Source organism: Pelobates fuscus, chromosome 10, assembly GCF_036172605.1.
Source record: "Pelobates fuscus isolate aPelFus1 chromosome 10, aPelFus1.pri, whole genome shotgun sequence".
Taxonomy (NCBI): Eukaryota; Metazoa; Chordata; class Amphibia; order Anura; family Pelobatidae; genus Pelobates; species Pelobates fuscus.
Genome location: NC_086326.1, coordinates 100435362 through 100457075, shown reverse-complemented (window position 1 = coordinate 100457075; position 21714 = coordinate 100435362). Strand labels below are relative to the sequence as shown.

The 21714-nt window shown below is 42.7% G+C and overlaps 1 protein-coding gene across 1 annotated transcript in view; it reads left to right on the top strand.

Moving 5' to 3' along the window:
• Nucleotides 1–4891: 4891 nt before the first annotated feature.
• Nucleotides 4892–21714, top strand: part of MTG1 (mitochondrial ribosome associated GTPase 1) — a 39175-nt gene continuing 22352 nt past the window's right edge. The window contains exons 1-5 of the mRNA XM_063433964.1: nt 4892–5057; nt 5465–5531; nt 10280–10382; nt 10914–10994; nt 12972–13028. Coding sequence (XP_063290034.1) covers nt 4973–5057; nt 5465–5531; nt 10280–10382; nt 10914–10994; nt 12972–13028 — 393 coding nt within the window. The 5' untranslated portion in view covers nt 4892–4972. The remainder of the gene's footprint in view (nt 5058–5464; nt 5532–10279; nt 10383–10913; nt 10995–12971; nt 13029–21714) is intronic.

The following is a 21714-nucleotide window of genomic DNA, read 5'->3' as shown; positions in this document are numbered from 1 at the left end:
AAGCAAAAGCTCCTTGAGAGTTTTGAAAGCAAGGAGAGCTTCCGTAGACCAATTCTTAGTATCAACCCCCTGTTTGGTCATATTGGTGATGGGCGCAATAATAGAAGAATAACCCTTAATAAAGCGCCTATAGTAATTGGAGAACCCAATAAATCTCTGAACGGCCTTGAGACCCTTGGGTAGAGGCCAATCCAGAATGGACTGGAGCTTATCCGGGTCCATCTTAAAACCCTCCCCAGAGATCACATAACCGAGGAAATTTACTTGGGATTGATCGAAACTACATTTCTCCAATTTGCAGTACAAACCATGTTGAAGAAGTTTGTGCAAAACCCTTCTGACCTGTTCGTGGTGAGTCTCAATCTCTCTAGAATGTATGAGTATATCGTCCAGGTATACAATAACACACTCCTGCTGAAATTCCCTAAGAACCTCATTAATTAGATCCTGGAATACAGCCGGTGCATTACATAACCCAAAAGGCATAACTGTATATTCATAATGACCGTAACGAGTATTGAACGCCGTCATCCACTCGTGTCCCTGCTGGACTCTCACCAAGTTATATGCCCCTCTGAGATCTAACTTGGTGAAAATGGTAGAACCCTTTAAACGATCAAAGAGTTCGGTAATCAAAGGAATGGGATAAGCATTCCTAATGGTTATCTTGTTCAAACCTCGATAATCAATACAAGGCCTAAGTGAACCATCCTTCTTTTTAACAAAAAAAAATCCAGCCCCGGCAGGGGAGGAGGATCTTCTAATGAATCCCTTGTCTAAATTCTCGTGAATGTACTCCTCTAGAACTGAATTCTCTTTAGTAGATAACGGGTATACATGACCCCTGGGAGGCATGGTACCAGGGAGTAGGTTAATCTTGCAATCAAAGGATCTGTGTGGAGGTAAAGTATCGGCTCTCTTTTTATCAAATACTGCCTTTAAATCCAGGTACTGAGGTGGTATTTGAGTCTCTGTAGGATTAGAGGAGTTAGCCGACGTGTTCGCCAGGCAAAGGGGCGAGACCTTCCGTAAACATTTCTCTTGACAATTCTGACCCCATGAGATTATCTCCCCTAACTCCCAATTAATGATAGGGTTATGTCTCTTTAACCAGGAGTACCCCAGGACTATGGGAATAGAAGGAGAGGAAATGATCAACAGGGATAGGTCCTCCTCATGCAAGATACCAACAGTTAAATTAATAGGTATGGTCTCACGGAAAATAACAGGCTCAAGTAAAGGTCTACCATCTATGGCTTCAACGGCCAGAGGTGTCTCCCTTAACTGGGATGGGATAGTATGCTTGTTAACAAAAACTTGATCGATAAAGCTCTCAGCAGCTCCAGAATCAATCAAAGCCATGGTTTTTACTACTCCCTTCTCCCAAGTCAAAGAAACGGGTAGCAGAAGCCTGTGATCTTTATAATTGTGAACAGAGGACAAAATAGATACACCCAAGGCCTGTCCTCTAGAGAAACTTAGGTGCGAGCGTTTCCCGAACGATTGGGACAATTTAGGCGTAGATGACCTCTGTCTCCACAGTACATACATAAACCCTCCCTTCTCCTGTACTGTCTCTCCTCCTCTGTGAGGTGAGTATTACCTATCTGCATAGGCTCAGGGAAACGTGAGGTTTCGATCTCAGAATTTCGAAATGCAGGAGCTAGTTTAAAGGAGGGTCTACGAGTCCTATCTCGAGTGTTCTGCCTCTCTCTTAAGCGTTCATCAATGCGAGAGATAAAAGAAATTAAATCCTCCAAATTCTCAGGGAGCTCTCTAGTAGCGACTTCGTCAAGGATTACATCTGATAACCCATTTAAAAATACATCTATATAAGCCTGTTCGTTCCACTTAACCTCTGCCGCCAAGGATCTGAACTCTAGTGCATAATCCACAAGTGTTCGATTTTCCTGTCTAAGGCGCAACAGTAATCTAGCTGCATTGACCTTCCTACCAGGGGGGTCAAAAGTTATTTTAAAAGCAGCTACAAAGGCATTATAGTTATAGACTAACGGGTTATCATTCTCCCATAAAGGATTAGCCCATCGCAGAGCCTTCTCAATGAGTAACGTAACAATAAATCCAACCTTCGCTCTATCTGTAGGATAGGAGCGGGGTTGTAATTCGAAATGGATGCTGATCTGGTTCAAAAAGCCACGACACTTCTCAGGAGAACCGCCATAGCGTACTGGTGGAGTAATACGAGAAGAAGCACCAACAGTAGCTACTTCTAGACCTGAACTTACAGGAGAGATCGAAGGAGTACGTGTCTCCTCTGTTGGGTTGCTAGCACGAGACAATAGCGCCTGTAGTGCTAGGGCCATCTGATCCATCCTGTGTTCCATGGCATCAAACCTGGGGTCGGAAGAACCAAGCTGACTGTTTGTACCTGCAGGATCCATTGGCCCTGTCGTAATGTCAGGATCGGGACAGGGATCCAACACGCAGAGTACAAACAGTAGAAAGGTACGTATATCGGGCCTTAGAATGGCCGGACTAACGTACAGAGTATAACAGAGAATAGTCAGAGACAAGCCGAGGTCGAGGGAACGAGAAGACAGGTAAGCGAGAGACAAGCCGGGTCAGAGGGATAACAGAGATAAGCAGAATAGTACAACAAGCCGGGTCAAAACCAAAGAGAATACTAGAATACAAGAGCACTGAGTGACTAGACAAGCTAGAACCACGACAGGGCAATGAGCTGACGAGAGAAGCAAGCTTAAATACCCTGAGTCCGGAGAGTAGGCACGCCTCAGCTGGGTGCTGATTGGATAAAGCCAATAGAGTGGCAGGTCGCTCGGGATAGCGTCAAGACGTCACGTATCGAGCGTCATGTTAGAAAAGGAAGCGGATCCCTTGCGGCCAGCGTTAGAATGACTGGATGGACCGCGAGGAACGGGAGATATGGCGTGTCTAGACGGATAAACAGCTAAGTCTCTACCCTTCTCAAAGGTAGAGACCACAGGTACCCTGACAACCCCTAACCCCCCAAACACACAGCACCCCTCCTCTCCCCCACAACCAGCATCCCCCCCAACCCCCAACACACACAGCACCCCTACCCAGGGCCGCCATCAGAAATTGTAAGGCCCCTAACACAGCTCAAGGTCTGGACCCCCCTTCAAGCCCGCCCACAGGGCACGCCTCCAAATCCCGCCCACAGGAACACACACACACACTAACATATACAAATACTGAAACAGACATACACACATGCATAGGGAGATACTGACACACACACACACATATACATGCAGACATACATACTGACAAACATACATACTGATATATACATACACACACACACAGTGGCATACATACACACACACAGTGGCATACACACACACACACACACAGTGGCATACACTGGCATACAGGGACGTATTAGCCGCGAGGCAAACAAGGCATTTGCTTGGGCGGCATTTTCCAGGGGGCGGGTGTGTAACGCACGGCAACGCTCCACACAGATTGCTCGCGGGAGGACAGGGGAGCTGCTTCCCATATCCCCCTCCTCCCTCCCGTCACGGAAGCAGAGTAGGCGCCTGCCGTTTTTGGGCAGGCAGGTGCCTACTCTGCATTGCCCTAGTGATACAACACGTACCTTGTCCTGCTCCGGGGATCTGATGACATTCCTACAGAAGCTAGGATTGCCAGACATGCTATTAGTGAAGATTGCAATCCAGAGGGCCAAACCACCGGAGACATGTTATGTTAACACCCACCGTACCTCCTGTTGTAATCTGCATACAGAGGACGTCTGTGTATTCTGTAGCCTGCTCCAATTATATATAGGCATGCTGCTGCAGATTGGCATCACAGAATCATATTTGTTTAATTTCCTATGTTGCTTTTTATTTGAAAGTCCAATAAAATGGGCGGTTCATCTTAAGGATAGTGGAAGAGGGGCTTGGGGGACCTTCCTGTGTAGTGTGTTAAATTGGGGAGGGCGGCAGTGTATTAAATTGGGTGAGGGAGTGGGCAGTATATAAATTTGGGGGAAGGAGGAGTGTATTAGAGTTGGTGGGAGGATATTAATATTGTTTAAAAATGAATATGAACTTGTCTTTGCATTATCTGAGGTCTGAAAACAGCATCTTTTTTTTTTTTGTCATTTTGACCAGTTGTCATTTTCTACAAACAAATGCTCAAAATAGCAATACCTATATTTAGAATTTGGGGGAAAATTTTGCAGCAGCATGTTTTCTAGCCATCCCAATTATGTCGGGACAGACACAAGTTTTGTTTCCTGACTTTGTTCCCTGGTGTCCTGCTCTTGGGGACACCAGGGATCTGTCCCCAAAAAAGTGTTGCTTGGGGCATCAGGAGAAACGTTAACTCTGCATTTAGGGCTCTACTACCCTGCACATAGTGCTAAAACAGTGCTTCCTGCATGCCCTGCCCTCAGTGGGTGGACCTGATTGATTGTTTAGTAATTCTTTCAGAGCAGCCCCTTTTGGGCGATGCCAGTTACACAATTATGTTTTTGGCTGACCCTTTCACCCCCTCCAACCAGCATTCTGCCTCTCATGATGCCAATGTTATGGGGGTATGCTATGTATTAGTTTATACAATAAAACAAAAATATTCATTTCACTACTACAATACATACTTATAAATAGTAAAAGCAGAGAAGCTGATCATTTTGGCCTCTTTTTACAGAGCTGTATATTGTACTATGATTACATTGTACATGTCTCCATGTCTAAGCAGCTTTCATGGGAAACCATCAGTTTCCAGGATTTCAATATTATGTTTTTTGTTTTTTTTTATCCCTGTAACAGATACGTGATTGTGAAGTCTGAAACAAAGTTTCTGATATCCTATTTCAGGGCATGGAACTTGCAGCCACGAGCTCGTGTTTCCAGGGGAAGGTTTAAGTGAGCGGTATTTGGTGTTACACTTATTTGTGTCCCCCATGTGATAACGTGTTAGAGTGTCAGTGAGTACAGTGGTTACCAGTAAAGTAACGGTAATGAGACTGTTTCGTGTCCTACGCCAGGGCTTTGATTTCGGAGCCCGGGAAGTGGCTCACTGGTTCCCGGGACACATGGCCAGAGGTGAGACAGGCTGACCCATAGACTATAGTGATATGACATTGAGTGTAGATAATAGATAGATAGCCAGCTGCAGGCTGTCATTTAACTCTAATCAGTCAGGTATCCCATGCTTTAATGGACGCCAGCATAGTAAGGAAAGTTGTGTAACGTGGAGTGGGTTTTAAACTGGAATAAAATAATACATGATGTTTCTTTTTATATAATGCTTTGGCAACCTGTTTTTTTTTTTGTTTTTTTTTTCTATCTGCTAAATAAATACATAATTTTATGCTTTACAATCTCACAACTTGACCCATATTATCATTTTGAAAACAACATATACATTTTAATGTTATATATAGGGTGTGATGAAGTTCAGTTTTCCCATCCATCTGCACAATGTGTTCAACTACTTTTTCCTCATGCAGGTGTCAAACAGATGAAGGCCAAACTACATAATGTGGATTGTATAATGGAAGTTCATGATGCCAGAATATCCTTTGCTTTTGTAGAAATCAATAACACTGTACAGAAAAAAAAGTGTAGTCTTGCACCCATGTTCCATATATACTAAAACAAAAAATATGCTTTACTTTAAAATAAATAAATAAAATACAAAGTCCATGAATAGAGTTCCCCATGTTCCTTTTTAACATTCCTGACAGATTTTCTTTACCAACTCTGTTAACAATTGCTGGGTTGATATCATATATAACGCCAGCAACTGTTATCTCTACTTAGCTAATAGGTTACTCTTTTTATATATAAACCCCTCGTCTCACCGGCTACTTTATTACTGTGCATTGTATCTGTTCATGCATTATTGTTTTTCTCTTATATCAGTACTTAGAGGGACACTATAGTCACCAGAACAACTACAGCTTATTGAATTTGTTCTGGTGAGTAGAATCATTACCTTCAGGCTTTTTGCTGTAAACACTGTCTTTTCAGAGAAAATGCAGTGTTTACATTACAGCCTAGTGATAACTCCACTGGCCACTCCTCAGATGGCTATTAGAGATCCTTCCTGGGTCATGGCTGCCTAAAATGCATCCAAACATTCAGTATCTCCTCCCTCTGCATGCAGACACTGAACTTTCCTCATACAAATGCATTGATTCAATTCATTTCTATGAGGAGATGCTGATTGGCATGGACTGTGTTTGACTTGTGCTGGCTCTGCTCCTGATCTGCCTACATGTCTGTCTCAGTCAATCCTTTGGGGAAGCATTGTGATTGGATCAGGCCACCACTTCTGCTGATGTCAGCAGACTGATTGTTTTTATGAGGCAAACAGAATTCAGAGCTACAGCTTCTGGCTTGAATACAGTAAGAGTTTGCTATATTTATAGGCATGAGGGGCCCAGGGGCGCTAGATGGTGGTTTTAAAACTATAGGGTCAAGAATACATGTTTGTGTTCCTGACCCTATATTGATCCTTAAAAAAAAAAAAAATTACAAAGTCCATGAATAGAGTTCCCCATGTTCCTTTTTAACATTCCTGACAGATCTTCTTTACCAACTCTGTTAACAATTTCTGGGTTGATATCATATATAAAGCCAGCAACTGTTATCTCTACTAAGCTAATAGGTTACTCTTTATATATATATATATATATATATATATATATATATATAAAACCCTGTCTCGCCGGCTACTTTATTACTGTACATTGTATCTATGCATTATTGTTTTTCTCTTATGTCCGTACTTATACTGAGTAATGCTGTTTCTCACACCAGTGAGTTGAGTATAAATAATGAATTACAAAAAATATAAAAAACTGCTGGGCTGATGAAATTTTAAAAGTTAAATAAGCAGTACTTGGTTTGCTGGCACATGTACCAGATTGCGATAGTGGCAAACTATAACATGTCATCCTTAATGGGGCACTGTAAGCAACATAAACACTATAGTCTGTTTTATATAAAACTGGGAGACTGTGTCAGTAGCCAGCTAGGATCATTACACTTTAATTGGTTGTAGTGATTATGGTACTTAGAGCGACCATTTAAGTGGTTAGCTGAAGTTGTTAGCAAGGACAAGATAGACACAATTTGTTTTTACTAAAGGCTTGTGGAGGAAAACTATTTATTTAATTATTCAATAAAAATTTTGAATTATTATACTTGGGCTTCCGAGAGAGTTTTGCTGTAACGCATTTGTCTACCTTTTGCTATACAAGAAATGATAATCATGTTGGGTCCCAAAATGGGAGACAATTTACCAGGTTGTGTAATTACTCAATGTGGTATACAGATTCATCTTGTGTTCCTGCATTTGTATATTTATTCAGGGCAGTGTAAGGTCCTTCAAAAATAAGTCAAATTACTGCGATTCTGCCAAGTGTCAACAGCCAGATTTGTAAATTAATTCCTGCTGAATTTTTAGTTAAGACCGTTTTAGGAATTCTATTCAACATTACCTGAGGAATTGAACTGAACTCCCAAATTCATAAATAGGCTTCAGAGTACAAAAGCTGATTCTTGGCTCAGTGTTCTGAAATAAATAAAATACAAGTCTAGTATACGTTATATAGGTCTGTAACACTGAGGGGTAGCTATAAGCCACCAACTTGCTTATTCTCCATTATATAATGATGATTAGGTGGATTAATAATAAATGTGAGAATTTCTTAGATAACCGTGAGGGATGGCCTGATGTATATTTGTCCTTTTCCTTCACCATGAATACAATATCAACACAAAATTGGAGCCAAATGATTGACTGTAACATACCTCCCAACCTTTTAGATGGACAAAGGGGGCCACTTTAATTTTAGGGGTTACATGGCGATGTGTACAGGGAATGGGACCTGTTCTGAGAAATTTTAGGTGATGTATACTAGAAGATGCAACAAATATGTAATTTAAACAAAGATCAATGCATCATATTACACAAACTGATTTCTAGACACATTTAGAAAGACACATTGTATTATTGCTAATCTTCACACCAACAATATGGAGCTCCTAGATAAAAAAGCGTTAAAATCGAGACAGAGGGACTTGGGCCTAAAATAGGGACTGTCCATTCTAAACTTGGAAGGTCTGAACTAGCCCAAATTAAACATTTCAGAGGAGGTTTTATATTCCAGATATCCAAAGCATAAATTTTAGCCCGCTCCTGAAAATAAAACATTGATCATTAAAACATGCTAGCTGTGGGGGGCGGGGCCTGACTGCCAAGATGGCCGGACGTGTTCTCTAAGTGCTCCGGTACCAGCGGGCATCCAAGCAATAATTTCGGACAACAAAATCATGCATGCAGCACCTGATGCCCGGAATATGCAGCAGGACACCCGGCGGAACGCACCGATACGAATCCCGCAATTAACGGCAACACGAGTGCTCAAACCGGCCACGAGGCCTAAGCGGGAGCGGAGACTGGTGCCTGGGGGAGGCGGCCGCTCGCCCGGCATAGGAACCGCTCGCAAGCAAAAAGCACACGCTGCCCCGCTACCCCCCCCTCTGGACCGGCGGGGGACATCCCGGTCCCTGCCGGGGCAGACTACACCCACAAAACAAGCGACTGACCAGGCGGTGAAGCGAACCTGTAAGTATGATGATAAGATGGCGGAACTGGCACAGAGCACTCCTATCAACCCACCCAAACATACTTGGACATTCTTTGAACGGCTCTGTGCTAGATACTGGACGGAACTCAATGCCGGGCGCCGAGCCTTCAAGATGGCGAGGAAAGCGGCTGCGGCCTGGATTCGCCCGGCGGTCCGGCGAACCTTGGGCGGACTCCCGCCACGATCTAACAGAGGGGCTTCCCGACTAAAATGGCGCCGAAAAGCGAGACGGCCGGTAAGACTGACAAGGCCCTTGAGAGACAGCACTCACACAGGCTCACACAAACGTGGGACCGGCCAGAATACCCGAGCTCTCAGCCACTCGGAGATTCCGGAGGCCTCTAACCTGCATGCCGCACCCACCAACCTCCGAGCCCCAACCCGCAGCGAAGGGACCAACCGGAAAGGCACACAGCACACGCAGGCCGCTGGACGGGTCCGGAGAGAGGAACAAGCGAAGGCTTCGACCCCCGGAATGCTGACAAACAAGGGAGAAAGGCAGCTGCACACAGTCAGCCTACCAGTACAGGGCATCGGCTGAGCAATCTACAGGACCACTCACAGCATGCAGGGGCCAATGGCGGTACACACGGTACATAGAGCCAAGCAGACACTCAGAGACTAGATTAAAGAAACTTGTCAGGCCTAACCCGGCAATGGACTCTCACACTCTCCTTCTAAGTCTTCATTTTTAAATAACGTTATCTGCACTGCCCCTGCATACATGCTTATCTAATGCTCACCCTCATGCATATCTTAGACCACCCTTTTAGCAGCCCGTAATAGATTGAATTGCCAGGATCCAGTATAAAAAAAAAAGCATACACCCAGCTACTTATATTAAACTGTTCAAAGCACCTTATTGTTTAGTATAACTCTTATTGTTTAGTAGCACTGACCCTACAAGAAGCGTGCTTACACCTGTTTAACTTTAACTTTACTTTTATACTCGACTTGTCTAAACCTGTTTAAACATCACCAAGTTGTTGACCTTTGTAGACAGCTTATGACAATGTTATGTTATATCACTCTAAAGTATCAGCAATGTACAACCAAACTGTTTATAACCACAAAAAATGTGCTTTTCTTACCATGTACCTCTATGTTTAACTGTCTTCATGCGCTAGAGGATTACCTTTGGGGTACCTCACCAGCGAATGTTATCAACTTACGCACAACAAAAATAAAGAATTTAAAAAAAAAAAACATGCTAGCTGTATGAAAGTGTATTAACCAATTGGTGGAGTGATTAATAATAGGATTATTTACTAAAACGGGAATTGTTTATAATCGACCTAAGATCAGGAGAATTTGACCTGTTTGTCTCCTTTGTACGGAAATGTATACTTCCAAAAGAATCACTGGACATTAGGTCTTCCCTTCTTCCATGTTATTGTCTTCAGTGAAGCACAGTTTTGTAAAACATCTAATGACTGATGCATTATTGTCAAATTGCTTAAAACCAATCATTTTCAAAATTTTGTTTTAAAGTGTATTGTCATCAGAAAAGGAGAGTGTTATCTCTATTGGCTGAATGGTATCTACAAAGTTCTCCATATGTACATATTGCTACTTTTAGCCAGTAGTACATGCAGGGACTCGCTTGGTTTTCTCAATAGGTATTTATGATATTAAAGGCTTATAGAATTCTTGACTACTGCACATCCCTTTGTCTGGGCGAAATCCATTCTTCCAGGAAAGCCTCGGGATAAAACCTCACCTACTGATACTCAACAAAATGGACCTAGGAGACCTGAGTCAGCAAAAGGTAAAACGGATATTCATGTTCTGTAAAAAAAATTGCCACTTCTGGTAAACCACAGGTTAACCAGAACTGGTAACTCTGATTTAAAGAATTTAAAAAAGCTCAGCTGACAGAGCAGGAGATGGGAGTCTCTACTTGGCAACTTACAGGACTTAAAGGATCTGCTGCTAATATCTTAGTGCCAGATACCACAGGACATGTTCATGCCTTGACAAATCATATCTGTTTTGCCAGCACAAGGGTTGTGTTTTGCCACCACTTTCCCTGCCCTCCTTCTGCAGAGCTATCTGCTTCGATGTTGGACATGGTTCCTCGTAGTCCATTTGGGTTAAGCTCCCAGTAATTCTTCATTCGCAGTTCCAGCACCCACTGAGTGCAGGCGGGGACTCCCAGCGGCTCTGTTCTGACTCATTAGTGAGCATTGGTTTGTGAGGCAACAATTATAAATGAGATTTCTGTATTCATCTTGATAACTCAACTGCCTCTTTCAATTTCCTCACTCAGCAATATATTTTTTGTTTCTCTTTTTGTCAGAGGATCTACAAACATCTGAAGGAAAAGGGTGTTGAGAACATAATTTATACTGACTGCACCAAAGATGAGAACATCAGGCAGGTGACTAATTTTCATTCTTTACTTTTGGTATGCACTGAGTTATGTAACACGCGAACTATTTACACTATGCACCTACTACTTTGACCTGCAGTAAAGCATAATGGAGGCACACCTGCCAACATTTTAAATAACCTATGATAAAATGCTTTTTGTCTTTTGGGGTACGGCAGGAGATGTAGCCAGGAACATCGCAAATATAGGAGTTTTTAGTTGCCATACTAAATAGTAATATAAAGTTCATTTGTTAATAACCGTTTCTTTTCCACAAATGTACTGTCAACGTAATCTTAGTCATTATTGCCCTTATTAGAAAGCAATAAAAGACATAGATGCAGCACTATATACACTGATCAACCACAACATTAAATCAACTTGCAGGTGAAGTAAATAACATTGATTATATTGTTACAATGGCATCTGTGAAAGGGTGGGATATATTAGACGGAACAGTCCGTCCTTGACTTGCATGTGTTGGAAGCAGGAAAAATGGGCAAGCGCAAAGATATGAGTGACTTTGACAAGGGCCAAATATTGACGGCTAGAGGACTGGGTTAGATCTTCTCCAAAATGGCATGTCTTGTGCTGTGTTTCGGGTGTGCTGTGGCTAGTACCATTCAAAAGTGGTGCAAGAAAAGACAATCTGTGAACCGGCGTTGGGGGTCATGGGTGCCCAAGGCTCATTGATGCATGTGGAGAACTAGGCTAGCCTATCTGGTCCGATCATATAGAAGTAGCTGCAAAACTTAACGCTGGCCATGATAGAAATGTGTCAAAACACACAGTGCATCGCAGTTTTCTATGTATGGGGTTGTGTAGGTGCAGACCGCTTAGAGTGCCCATGATGATTTCTGTCCACCGCCGAAAGGCCTTCAATGGGGACGTGAGCATCAGAACTGGACCAGGGAGCAATGGAAGAAGGTTTTGTGGTCTGATGAATAACGTTTTCTTTTAGATCACGTGGATGTCACGTTGACGCGTACCAACTACCTAGAGATTGTTGCAGACCACGTACACCCTTTCTAGGCAGTGGTGTTCCCTGATGGCAGTGACCTCTTTCAGAAGAATAATGCACACTGCAAACATTCTTCAGGAATGGTTTGAGGAACATGACAAAGAGTGATGCCTTGTCCTCCAAATTTCCCAGATCTCAATTCAATTGTGCATCTTGTGTGCTGGAACAACAGATTCGATCCATGGCGCAACTTGCAAGATTTAAAGGATCTGCTGCTAATGCCTTGTGCCAGATACCACAGGACATGTTCAGAGGTCTTGTGGACTCCATTCCTTCACGCATCACTGCTGTTTTGTAAGCACAAGAGGGACCTACACACTGCATTTTTTTCTAGTTCTGCAATATCCTTTTTTTAAACTGATCCCCAAAACTGCACCGCATATTCAAGCTGTGGTCTTACCATTGATTTTTAAATGTGTTAAGTTGCTTGTGAGGAGTAAGTGTCAGTAAATCTTACAATTGCCATTGCAGTTGGAATTCAGCCAGTTTAGTCCATTCAGACAAAATCCACTGATTAGTGAATTACCCTGTTTGTATTAAAACCAAAAGAAATACACCTACATTCAGAAATTATAAAACAAAACTACTAGTAAAATCTATTAATTTTGTTTTCTACAATCATAGAGGAAAATGGAAGCCAATTAATTTGGGTCCAGAGGAGACCCAAGAGCAAAAACAGACTGGAAGGAAAGTTTTCACTGGCTAAAAACAGGCTGCGGTTCTATAATTTTATGAAAGGACTGTAAACAGGTCTATGATTCAAATTGAACAGGAACTTCATGGAAATTCATAAAATCCTTTTCAAGAAATAGCTAATATTTGCTCTTCCGAAATTTTTTACTACATCTTAAATGTTTATATGTTCAATTATTTCTCATTTGTGACATCTATAGTTTGTGAATAGTATTATGTGTTGTGTTTGTACTCTTATATCGAATGTCAATGCTCAATATTTTGTGTTTCAGATTTTACCCAAGATTACAGAGCTGATCGGTTCAAGTCAGAGATTCCAGAGAGCAGAGGTCAGACTTTGGTCAATTGTCCATACAGTGCAAGATCTGGCAAATTAAAATAATAAACATGCTTAGAAGCAAATTGTCATGGTCAGAACATACACAGTGTGTATTGAGGGAGCTTGTAGGATGTAACAACCAAAAGATGTAATACAAGCATGCTGGGACACACAAAGAACGGAAATATATTAACCCCTTAAGGACACATGACATGTGTGACATGTCATGATTCCTTTTTATTCCAGAAGTTTGGTCCTTAAGGGGTTAAAGGGAGAATTTTAGGTAAAAGTAAGTAGGACAATGTGAAGATTGATAATGGCATTCTTTAAAGAAATAAAAAAAAATGCCTGGAATCTGCACTTGTAAATTTTGATCAAACTCATATGAATATTTAAGTAAGGGGTAAAAGGTGGTGTCTAGATGTAGCAGTTAATTTTAGTTTTTAAACTTGTTTTGTTTTCTTTCAACTATTGAAGGGGCACTACAGGTATAGTAACCATAAAAAAATATTTTAGAATGTAGGCTTTTTTTTTTTTTCTCCTTTCTTCATAAAGGCTATACAAATTTAGAGATGCAAAAAAAAAAAAAATGCTGCTCATAATTATTTTGGGCTAATCTATAAAATGCATTAAAGTTATGTTGGTGGTGGTATGTTTCTTTATTTTGTTATGTTTTATAAGTGATGCTTGAATCTTTGTTGATATCTCATATGGGACATGGCAGTACTACATTAATCAATGTAAACCATAAAATAAGGAATAATGTTATTAGAAGGAAAAAGGCCAAAACAATGGTTGTATAGTAAGGACAGAAATTGGGATAACCCAAAGCTTGCATAATCAAAATAGGTGAAATAGTAATACTCCCAACAAAATGGAGCACAGGATAAGGATCCCTTACTCAAATAAACATTAAAGGAACACTATAGGGTCAGGAACACAAACACGTATTCCTGACCCTATAGTGTTAAAACCACCTCCTAGCCCCATCTTGCCTCCCTAAATATAGTAAAATCTTACTTGTATTAAAGTCGGGAGCTGCTTGCTTTGTTCCTGTTTCTTTTTGACCTGCCCACTGCCTGCTGACATCATTAGAAGTGGTGGCCTGATCCAATCACAATGCTTCCCCCAAAGGATTGACTGAGACTGACAAGGAGGCAGATCAGGAGCAGAGCCAGCACAAGTCAAACACAGCCCATGCCAATCAGCGTCTCCTCATAGAAATGAATTGAATCAATGCATTTCTATGAGGAAAGTTCAGTATCTGCATGCAGAGGATGGAGATACTTAATGTTTTGATGCATTTTAGGCAACAATGACCAAGGAAGGATCTCTAACAGCCATCTGTTCTAAGCTTTAGGTAGATACCATATGATACCTTGGTTGAAGAAATAATCTATCTAAATAGACTATCTCAGCCATTCCAGTGCTTTTCCATATGAAAGCATTGTGAAGCTAATGCGCAGATGCTGCAAAACGCAGTGCTGCACTAATCGGCATCTCCTCATAGAGATACATTGAATCGATGCATCTTTGTGGGGAACTGTAGCGTGGCCGAGCGGAGCGGACAGCAGTACAGGAGCTTCACTTTCCTGTACACAGCAGGACTGACAGGAAGTGCTCTCTCAGTGAGAACTTCCGGTCAGTCTGGGTGGGTACAGGAAACTGAATGCTACACAGAGTGACTTGTAGGGGGAGCGCTGTGCACTTCCTTCCTGCTGGTCATTAGATTCTTGCACCCCAAAGCCGGTGCGCCTTAATGCGGCTGTGTGTTCCACCTTATAGATGCGCTGGGCCACTGCCGCCTCTCACATTATCGGCAATATCGGTATGAAAAAAACAATAGTGTAAAACAAAAAAACTAGTGCTCTCTGTATAAAATAAAGCAGGAGTTGTACAAAAGAGATTTTACTCCCATCAAGTAGGTAAACCGCTCAATTGATAAAGCGTGGTTGGTGTAATCCCCACCTCTGATTTTTTTTTTTTTTTTTTTTTTTAGTGAGATTCTGACTTTAAAGAAAAAACTGGATGCCAGGCTATAAAATAAAGCAATAAAAAAGGAGAATGGCACATTTCTAGTATAGAAGTACCGTAGTTCACCTTATTAAAATAGCTTTAAAATCCACAACGTGTTTTACCAACACAGGGCTTTTTTCAAGGGAAAACTCCAGAGAGCTTAGGAACACTAAAGCTTTGCAGTTAGTTTGATCCTACAACTACAAACCCAATGCTTGAAGTACTTTCCAGAAACCTACAACTGGATTGTAAGAGGATAATTAATTAAACTAAAAACTAATCGTGAAGATCTTTTACATACAACTAACTGGCATTTCAATGGGTTAGGCCATGGCACCAATGTATGCCAATTCCTTTATGTAAACCTATGAGATGAAACCCTCAATGTTTATGGGGTCAAGATCCAATAATACATACGCTTCATTGGTGACATTGAATTTTGATTTGGACTGGGAATTAATTGGTACTCTCCCATATGCTGAATTACCTGAATACACTGCTGTCACCAGTATGATTTACTTACAAGTTCTGCGCTGACCAATTTGAGTTTCTTGATCTTATGATTGGAGTGTCTGAGGATTAATTTTCTTATAAGTTATATAAGAAACAGACTGACCATAACACATTGCTGTTTGCCATGAGTTGCCACCTGAAATGGCTGAAATGATCCTTACCGGCGTCTCCATTTATAAGCGTTTTATAAGGAAGAACTCTGACTCTGTGACCAGGGAGGCACAAATAAAAGGGTTTTACACTAAACTTTTTGACAGGGGATATGACCACAAGAACTCGGTGCCGCCAAGAGGAGGAGAAGCAATAGAATCAGCACACGGGATGAAATTAATAGGGTTGTTTTCCCTCAATCGTTAAACTCTAAATCTTACAATATTGCCAAAGCTGTTCGGCCAACTAGCACCTGGTACAAGGTGATCATACATTTCTTAAAATTATGAGAAATCACTTTGATCAGCTATAGGAGAGGCACTGTTTGTCCATACAGACCAACAAACATAGTATTCAACTGAGAGAGGTGTCAAGAATATTGACTGCTTTAGGTGCTTGGGGTGCACCACATAGTTCCAGGGAAAAGTTTCTCCATCCACATATGGGGAATGCCTACAGGTTTCGACACTGGATTTCATGTATCAACGAATATGTGGCATACAAGACTGCATGCCCATGTGGTTTGGCAAATATCAGTAAAAATAAAAATAGCTTTATTTATACAACAGTTTTCTAATCACGGGGCATTTGTCTGTTCCGCAGTTACAAATCCACGAGAAGCACCACCTGTTGTCATACACTTTGTTCAGTGGGGTCATCAACTGGCTACTCTGAAGTTCACTGAGATTGACCACATCCCCATACTTCGCAGAGGAGGAGATTGTGACCATGAATGATTATCAATGTTTCCTTCCCAAATGATTATTCAGTTAGGAGAGATCCTCTGTAGGTTTATGTAGCTTCTGGTATGATATTCTTGTTGTCGCTTTTGTTTTATATAAATCTCTTCTGGTAGAGATTGTTGCTACCCCCCCCCCCCCCCCAAGTGCTATCTGCTCCTTACTTACCCTGATCGGTACAATCCCGGCGGTCTCTGTGCCCGGCATCAAGTGCTCTAGCCCGGCTTTCTATCTTTAAATCCGGTGAACTCCCATCCTCCTCAGCCACACTTGCGGCGTTTTTCAGTCGGTACAAGTCTCGTTGGTCTCCGTGTCCAGCATCAACTGCTTCATTCCCCACCCGCGGGCAGATTCCGGCAACCTCAGTACTTTGGAATATACTTACCTGCTTCAGTGTTCCGCTTCTAGGGTCCCAGAACCGTGAGTCTCCCATCCACACCACTCTCAGCCAGACGCCTGGCGCCCGTTCATTCATTTACACTCATGTACCCACACTTTCATTTATACTTACCATACCACTCCATGCTCCGTTCAGTACCTCACTCCACGCGCGCGCATTCACCACTCTGGCACTTACCCTCCAACCTGGGCGGCAAGCTGACCATTCGGCATACGAACAGGTTCATTCTAATACTTACTATATACGCGGCTGCTCATTACGACCCCTGGTGGCAATAACATATTATTACATAGAAATGCTTTATCATTTAAGTTCTGTTTTTCCCTCCTTTTTCCTTCTGTTTTAAATTTCTAAATCATTTATTAATTCATGATACGTTTGCTTATTGGGTCACCTTAGGTACCCCTATATATGCGAATTACGGCATCATTTTACCTAATAAAGCATGCCAACAGCAGCAAGCTAACTATACCATAACCACTGTTATTCAAATACTTATCTTAAAACATCCCATGTTACTAATAGCTACAATATATTACCTGTCCCCCATACTAGGCATGTGTCCAAACCTTACCTCTACTCCCGGCCTCACCTGACTGCCTCAGTTATTTACTCATTAAAGATACGTTCTGATTCTAGTTATACGGTAAGGAAAATAGACTCCAGCATACCCCACACCAGAAGGCTTGTACTGTCTTTATGTTTTATATATGTGATTTTACTAACTCCTCATGTCCCTGCCCTCAGTTTCGTTACAAGCCCATTTGAACCATTTCCTACTCCTCCCCTGAACCCAGGGTTCTCTACAGACTCCCACTCCTAGTTCATTACAGGTATATTACAGAGCACCCCATCCCTAGTGTTTTACATAACTAAGATGGTACAGTGGATAACTTTAAGCTTTATCCTCAGATAACTCCCCTTACTTGCGTTAAATCAATTATCCCGACAGAACCATTGTAACCGGCCTATCAGGTGAGACCTCTCACAAATAAGAAATATATATATATATATATATATATATATATATTATCTTCCAACCCTATTATAGCCAGTCCTAACCACCTATTTCATTTTCAGATTCTAAAAGTATCCTCTAATTCCCTGTTGAGAACTCTAACGCTTATACAAATAGGTACGCCATCGCTTGACACTCCCCAGATCTCAAATGTATAGGGCGGTCAACTGGTGGCGTTTAGCGTACAGTCCCTAGCTTAGTTTGTAAAGCAAACTAATCCCGTGAGGCCAACACCCAACCTCATCGGAGGTATACGCCCCTCGGTCCAACGCATAGCTAGAGCCTCACTACAACCACTCATGGTTACCAGTTAGGGCCTCACCGGTCACAGCAAATTACTTTTGTCTTGTTACTATCACCGAGAGGCCAACCATCCCGCCACATCGTTCAAGTGGCCCCCGTTCATCCGGCCCTCCTCATAGATAGAACCTCTCTCGCCACTTGGCACTAGTAGGGCCTCACCTTCCCTGTAGGACAGATAATGTTTTGCCTCTGGCCTAGCCAGCACCATTTGACTCAGGCACCTTTACTCACGATATAGGTCCTGTTTCTTACCCTATTTTTCATTTCTAGTATGTCAAACCCACGACCAAGAAGAAGAGCTGGCCATACCTGAAACCCCAACCAGGCCTGCTACCGCCGCTGACCTAAGTACACCTACCAAGAACTTAGAACCAGCCAGCCCATACGCTCTCCGGTCATGGACCATCCCCAAGCTCGCGGACGAATTACGTCGCTTAGGGGTCCCATTTCCAGCTACTGCCCGCAAAGCCGAACTATACAAAATTTTCATCGCTAACACTTGTACTCCCCAGCCAGGAGTGGCTCTGCACTCAGAAAACTATAATGAGATCAAGGGCCTGATATAATCTCTTCTGACCTCAATCACCACGATCAGCGTTAGGCTGGACAAGCTGGAAACCCCTCAGACTTCGACAGTCACCTCGCCCATACCAATCCCCACTTCGACTCTCCTTCCCCACTGTATTGACATTCCCATAAACCCAATGCCAAGCACGTCCACTCACATCATCACGCCTGCACACATTGTACCCCCGACGATACGCAAAGATATTCTGGAAGGCAAGGACATAAACCTAGTGTCTTTTTTTTGTTCGCTTCACAAGATATGGTAGAGAACAAGGCCTATTGCTACGGCGATCTTTCGGTTGTGCTAAAAGCCAGAGATCCTAGGCTCAACCGAAAGCTCGGCATACCTGAGTTTGTCCTTGCCTTTGGCCTCTATCGTGACATAATCTGTTCCACCTCCCCGCACCGTAGGGAGGAATTGGATTTATACATGCACAAGTTGGTGGACCTAGGGCACAAGTATGGAGGGTTTTCTTTCTACGATTATCACAAATCTTTTTCGGCCAAGGCAGCAGCATCCCTTACTCAATTTAACACCCATACCAACTGGAGTAAGCTGGATACAGAACTTTTCTGCCGCCACTTCGCTGGCCAAAAGCCTCCTTCTTGTGCCTTGTGCGCCTCCATCTCACACTCCACCAACTCGTGCCCAGTCGATCCTAGCCTTCCTACCACTAGCTGTGCTTCCTTCGGTTCCTCCACTGCAGAACACAGAGGATTGAAGGACAAGTTGGGCAGACCCATAGTATACCTTGGCAAAACTCAGATCTGCAACAACTATAATTCGGCCAGTTGTGGATTTAGCTCGTGTAGACTGCTGCACGTCTGCTCAATTTGCTTAAGGGCACACACCAAAACTATATGTCCCAATCGTCTGTACCCAAAACAAGGACTAACCGAAGTTAGCATCGACAACCTGGCATTCTACCTCCAGGCACACCTTTCCCAGCACTTAGTCAACTTCCTCATCCAAGGCTTAACTAATGGTTTCCACACAGGCCTTCTTACACTCCCCACAAGTATTCACGAATGTCCCAACTTACAGTCAGCTATCCTTGACCCTCTCACCACACAGGCACTACTCACAAAGGAACTGACGAGCGTATTTATCCTGGGCCCCTTCTCTCACCCTCCGTTTTCCAGTTGGCGTACCAACCCTATAGGTATTGCCACTGGAAAGTTCAACAATAAAAAGAGACTGGTTTACGACTTGTCTGCTCCGCATTCCTTAGCAACCCCCACCATTAACTCACTAATACCTTCAGAAAAGTTTTCACTGCAGTACACAACAGTGGACGATGCCATTCTTGGGGCAGGGGTAGGAGATTGGTTGGGAAAAAACGATATTTCTAACGCTTTCAAACTCCTACCCATTCACCCATCCCTGTGGCACGTTCACGGCATCAAATGGGAAGACATATACTACTTTGCTACCCGCCTTACTTTCGGAGCCAAAAGCAGCCCCAAACTATTTGACATATTTGCCGACACACTATGTTGGCTACTCCTTAATATTACCCATTGCCCCTCAGTTCTGCATTACTTGGATGACTTTCTCACTAATAGAATCACCTCAGTCCTCTCCAGTCAGCCTCCAGAATACCTTGGCCCTATTTTCAGCATTAGGGGTTCCACTGTCCCAAGAGAAAACTACATGCCCTACCACAAATCTTACGTTCCTGGGCATTCACCTGGACACTGTTACCTTACAGGCTAGTTTACCAAGAGAGAAGGTGTGATAAATCATAGAGATAGTGGAGTATTTTCTGGTTAAGGACACGTGTACCAGGTCAGACCTACAATCTTTACTGGCCGGGAATCATTCCGCAAGGCCGGGCATTCATATCTAGATTGTTGTGCCTTCTCCTTTTACTCAATACTGACTCCAGCTCCCTGTCACTAGATACTCACGCCAGGACAGATCTACTCATGTCGCTACGCTTCCTGTCGCATTGGAATGGGAGAGCCATGTTCATCACACCCTTGTCAGAATCCTCACCAGTCATCTGGACCGATGCCGCAACTCACACAGGTTTTGCGGCCATCTATGGCAATAACTGGTTTAGAGATTCCTGGCCCTTAGAAACCCGTGGTTTGCCCTCATTTAACACTACTTCAGCCTTTTTTGAAGTCTATCCAATTGTGGCAGCCGCAAGAGTATGGGGACACCTATGGCAGGGGAAAGCAGTAAAAAGCTTTTCCGATAACAAAGTAGCCTGTGACATCATAAACAAGGGTAGATCTTCCTCGCTCACCATAATGAAATTGATCCGAAGGCTAACTTGGTTAGCAGCAACACGACAATTCCACATCACGTGCATCCACATTCCAGGAAACACTAATACAGCCGCTGACGCATTGTCGCGATCTAACTTATAGCTTTTCTTCAGGACGCATCCCACAGCCAACTCCAGACCGTCAGCACGCCCTCATTCCAATACCTCATCCTGGACTAGAGAGACTGCTATCACACAACAGTTACCTAGCCAAAGCTGCCCTCTCCACTAACACATCCGGGCATACAATCGAGCATTTACCATATATACCAAATTCACGTCAGATTATCAGATAAGCGACACCCATTTCACTAGTTTCTATCATTCCGTTTATCTCCTTTTGCCACCTTAACCTTAAACTGTCATTTAATACCATAAAACTGTATCTCTCAGGTATTCAAAACCACATCTTTAGTGCCTTCCCTAGTTCTCAAGCCTGTATGTCTTCCTATTCCGTTAAATATTCCACAGCCATACAAGAATTAAGATTAGTTTAAAGGTCTAGCAATGTAACTTATGTCAATAAAGTTATTTGTTTACTCCAACCTTTTTTCCCTCTTTTATTATAGGCCTACCCCATACGTCGGTTCTGGCACACCACAACCGACTGTTATATTCTTATGTACTTATCATACCTTACGGCTTATGTCCCCGACTACAAATAGAAAGGCGTAGCCTGTAATTGTGGGAGGGGTTACCCGGCTATAAAAGCT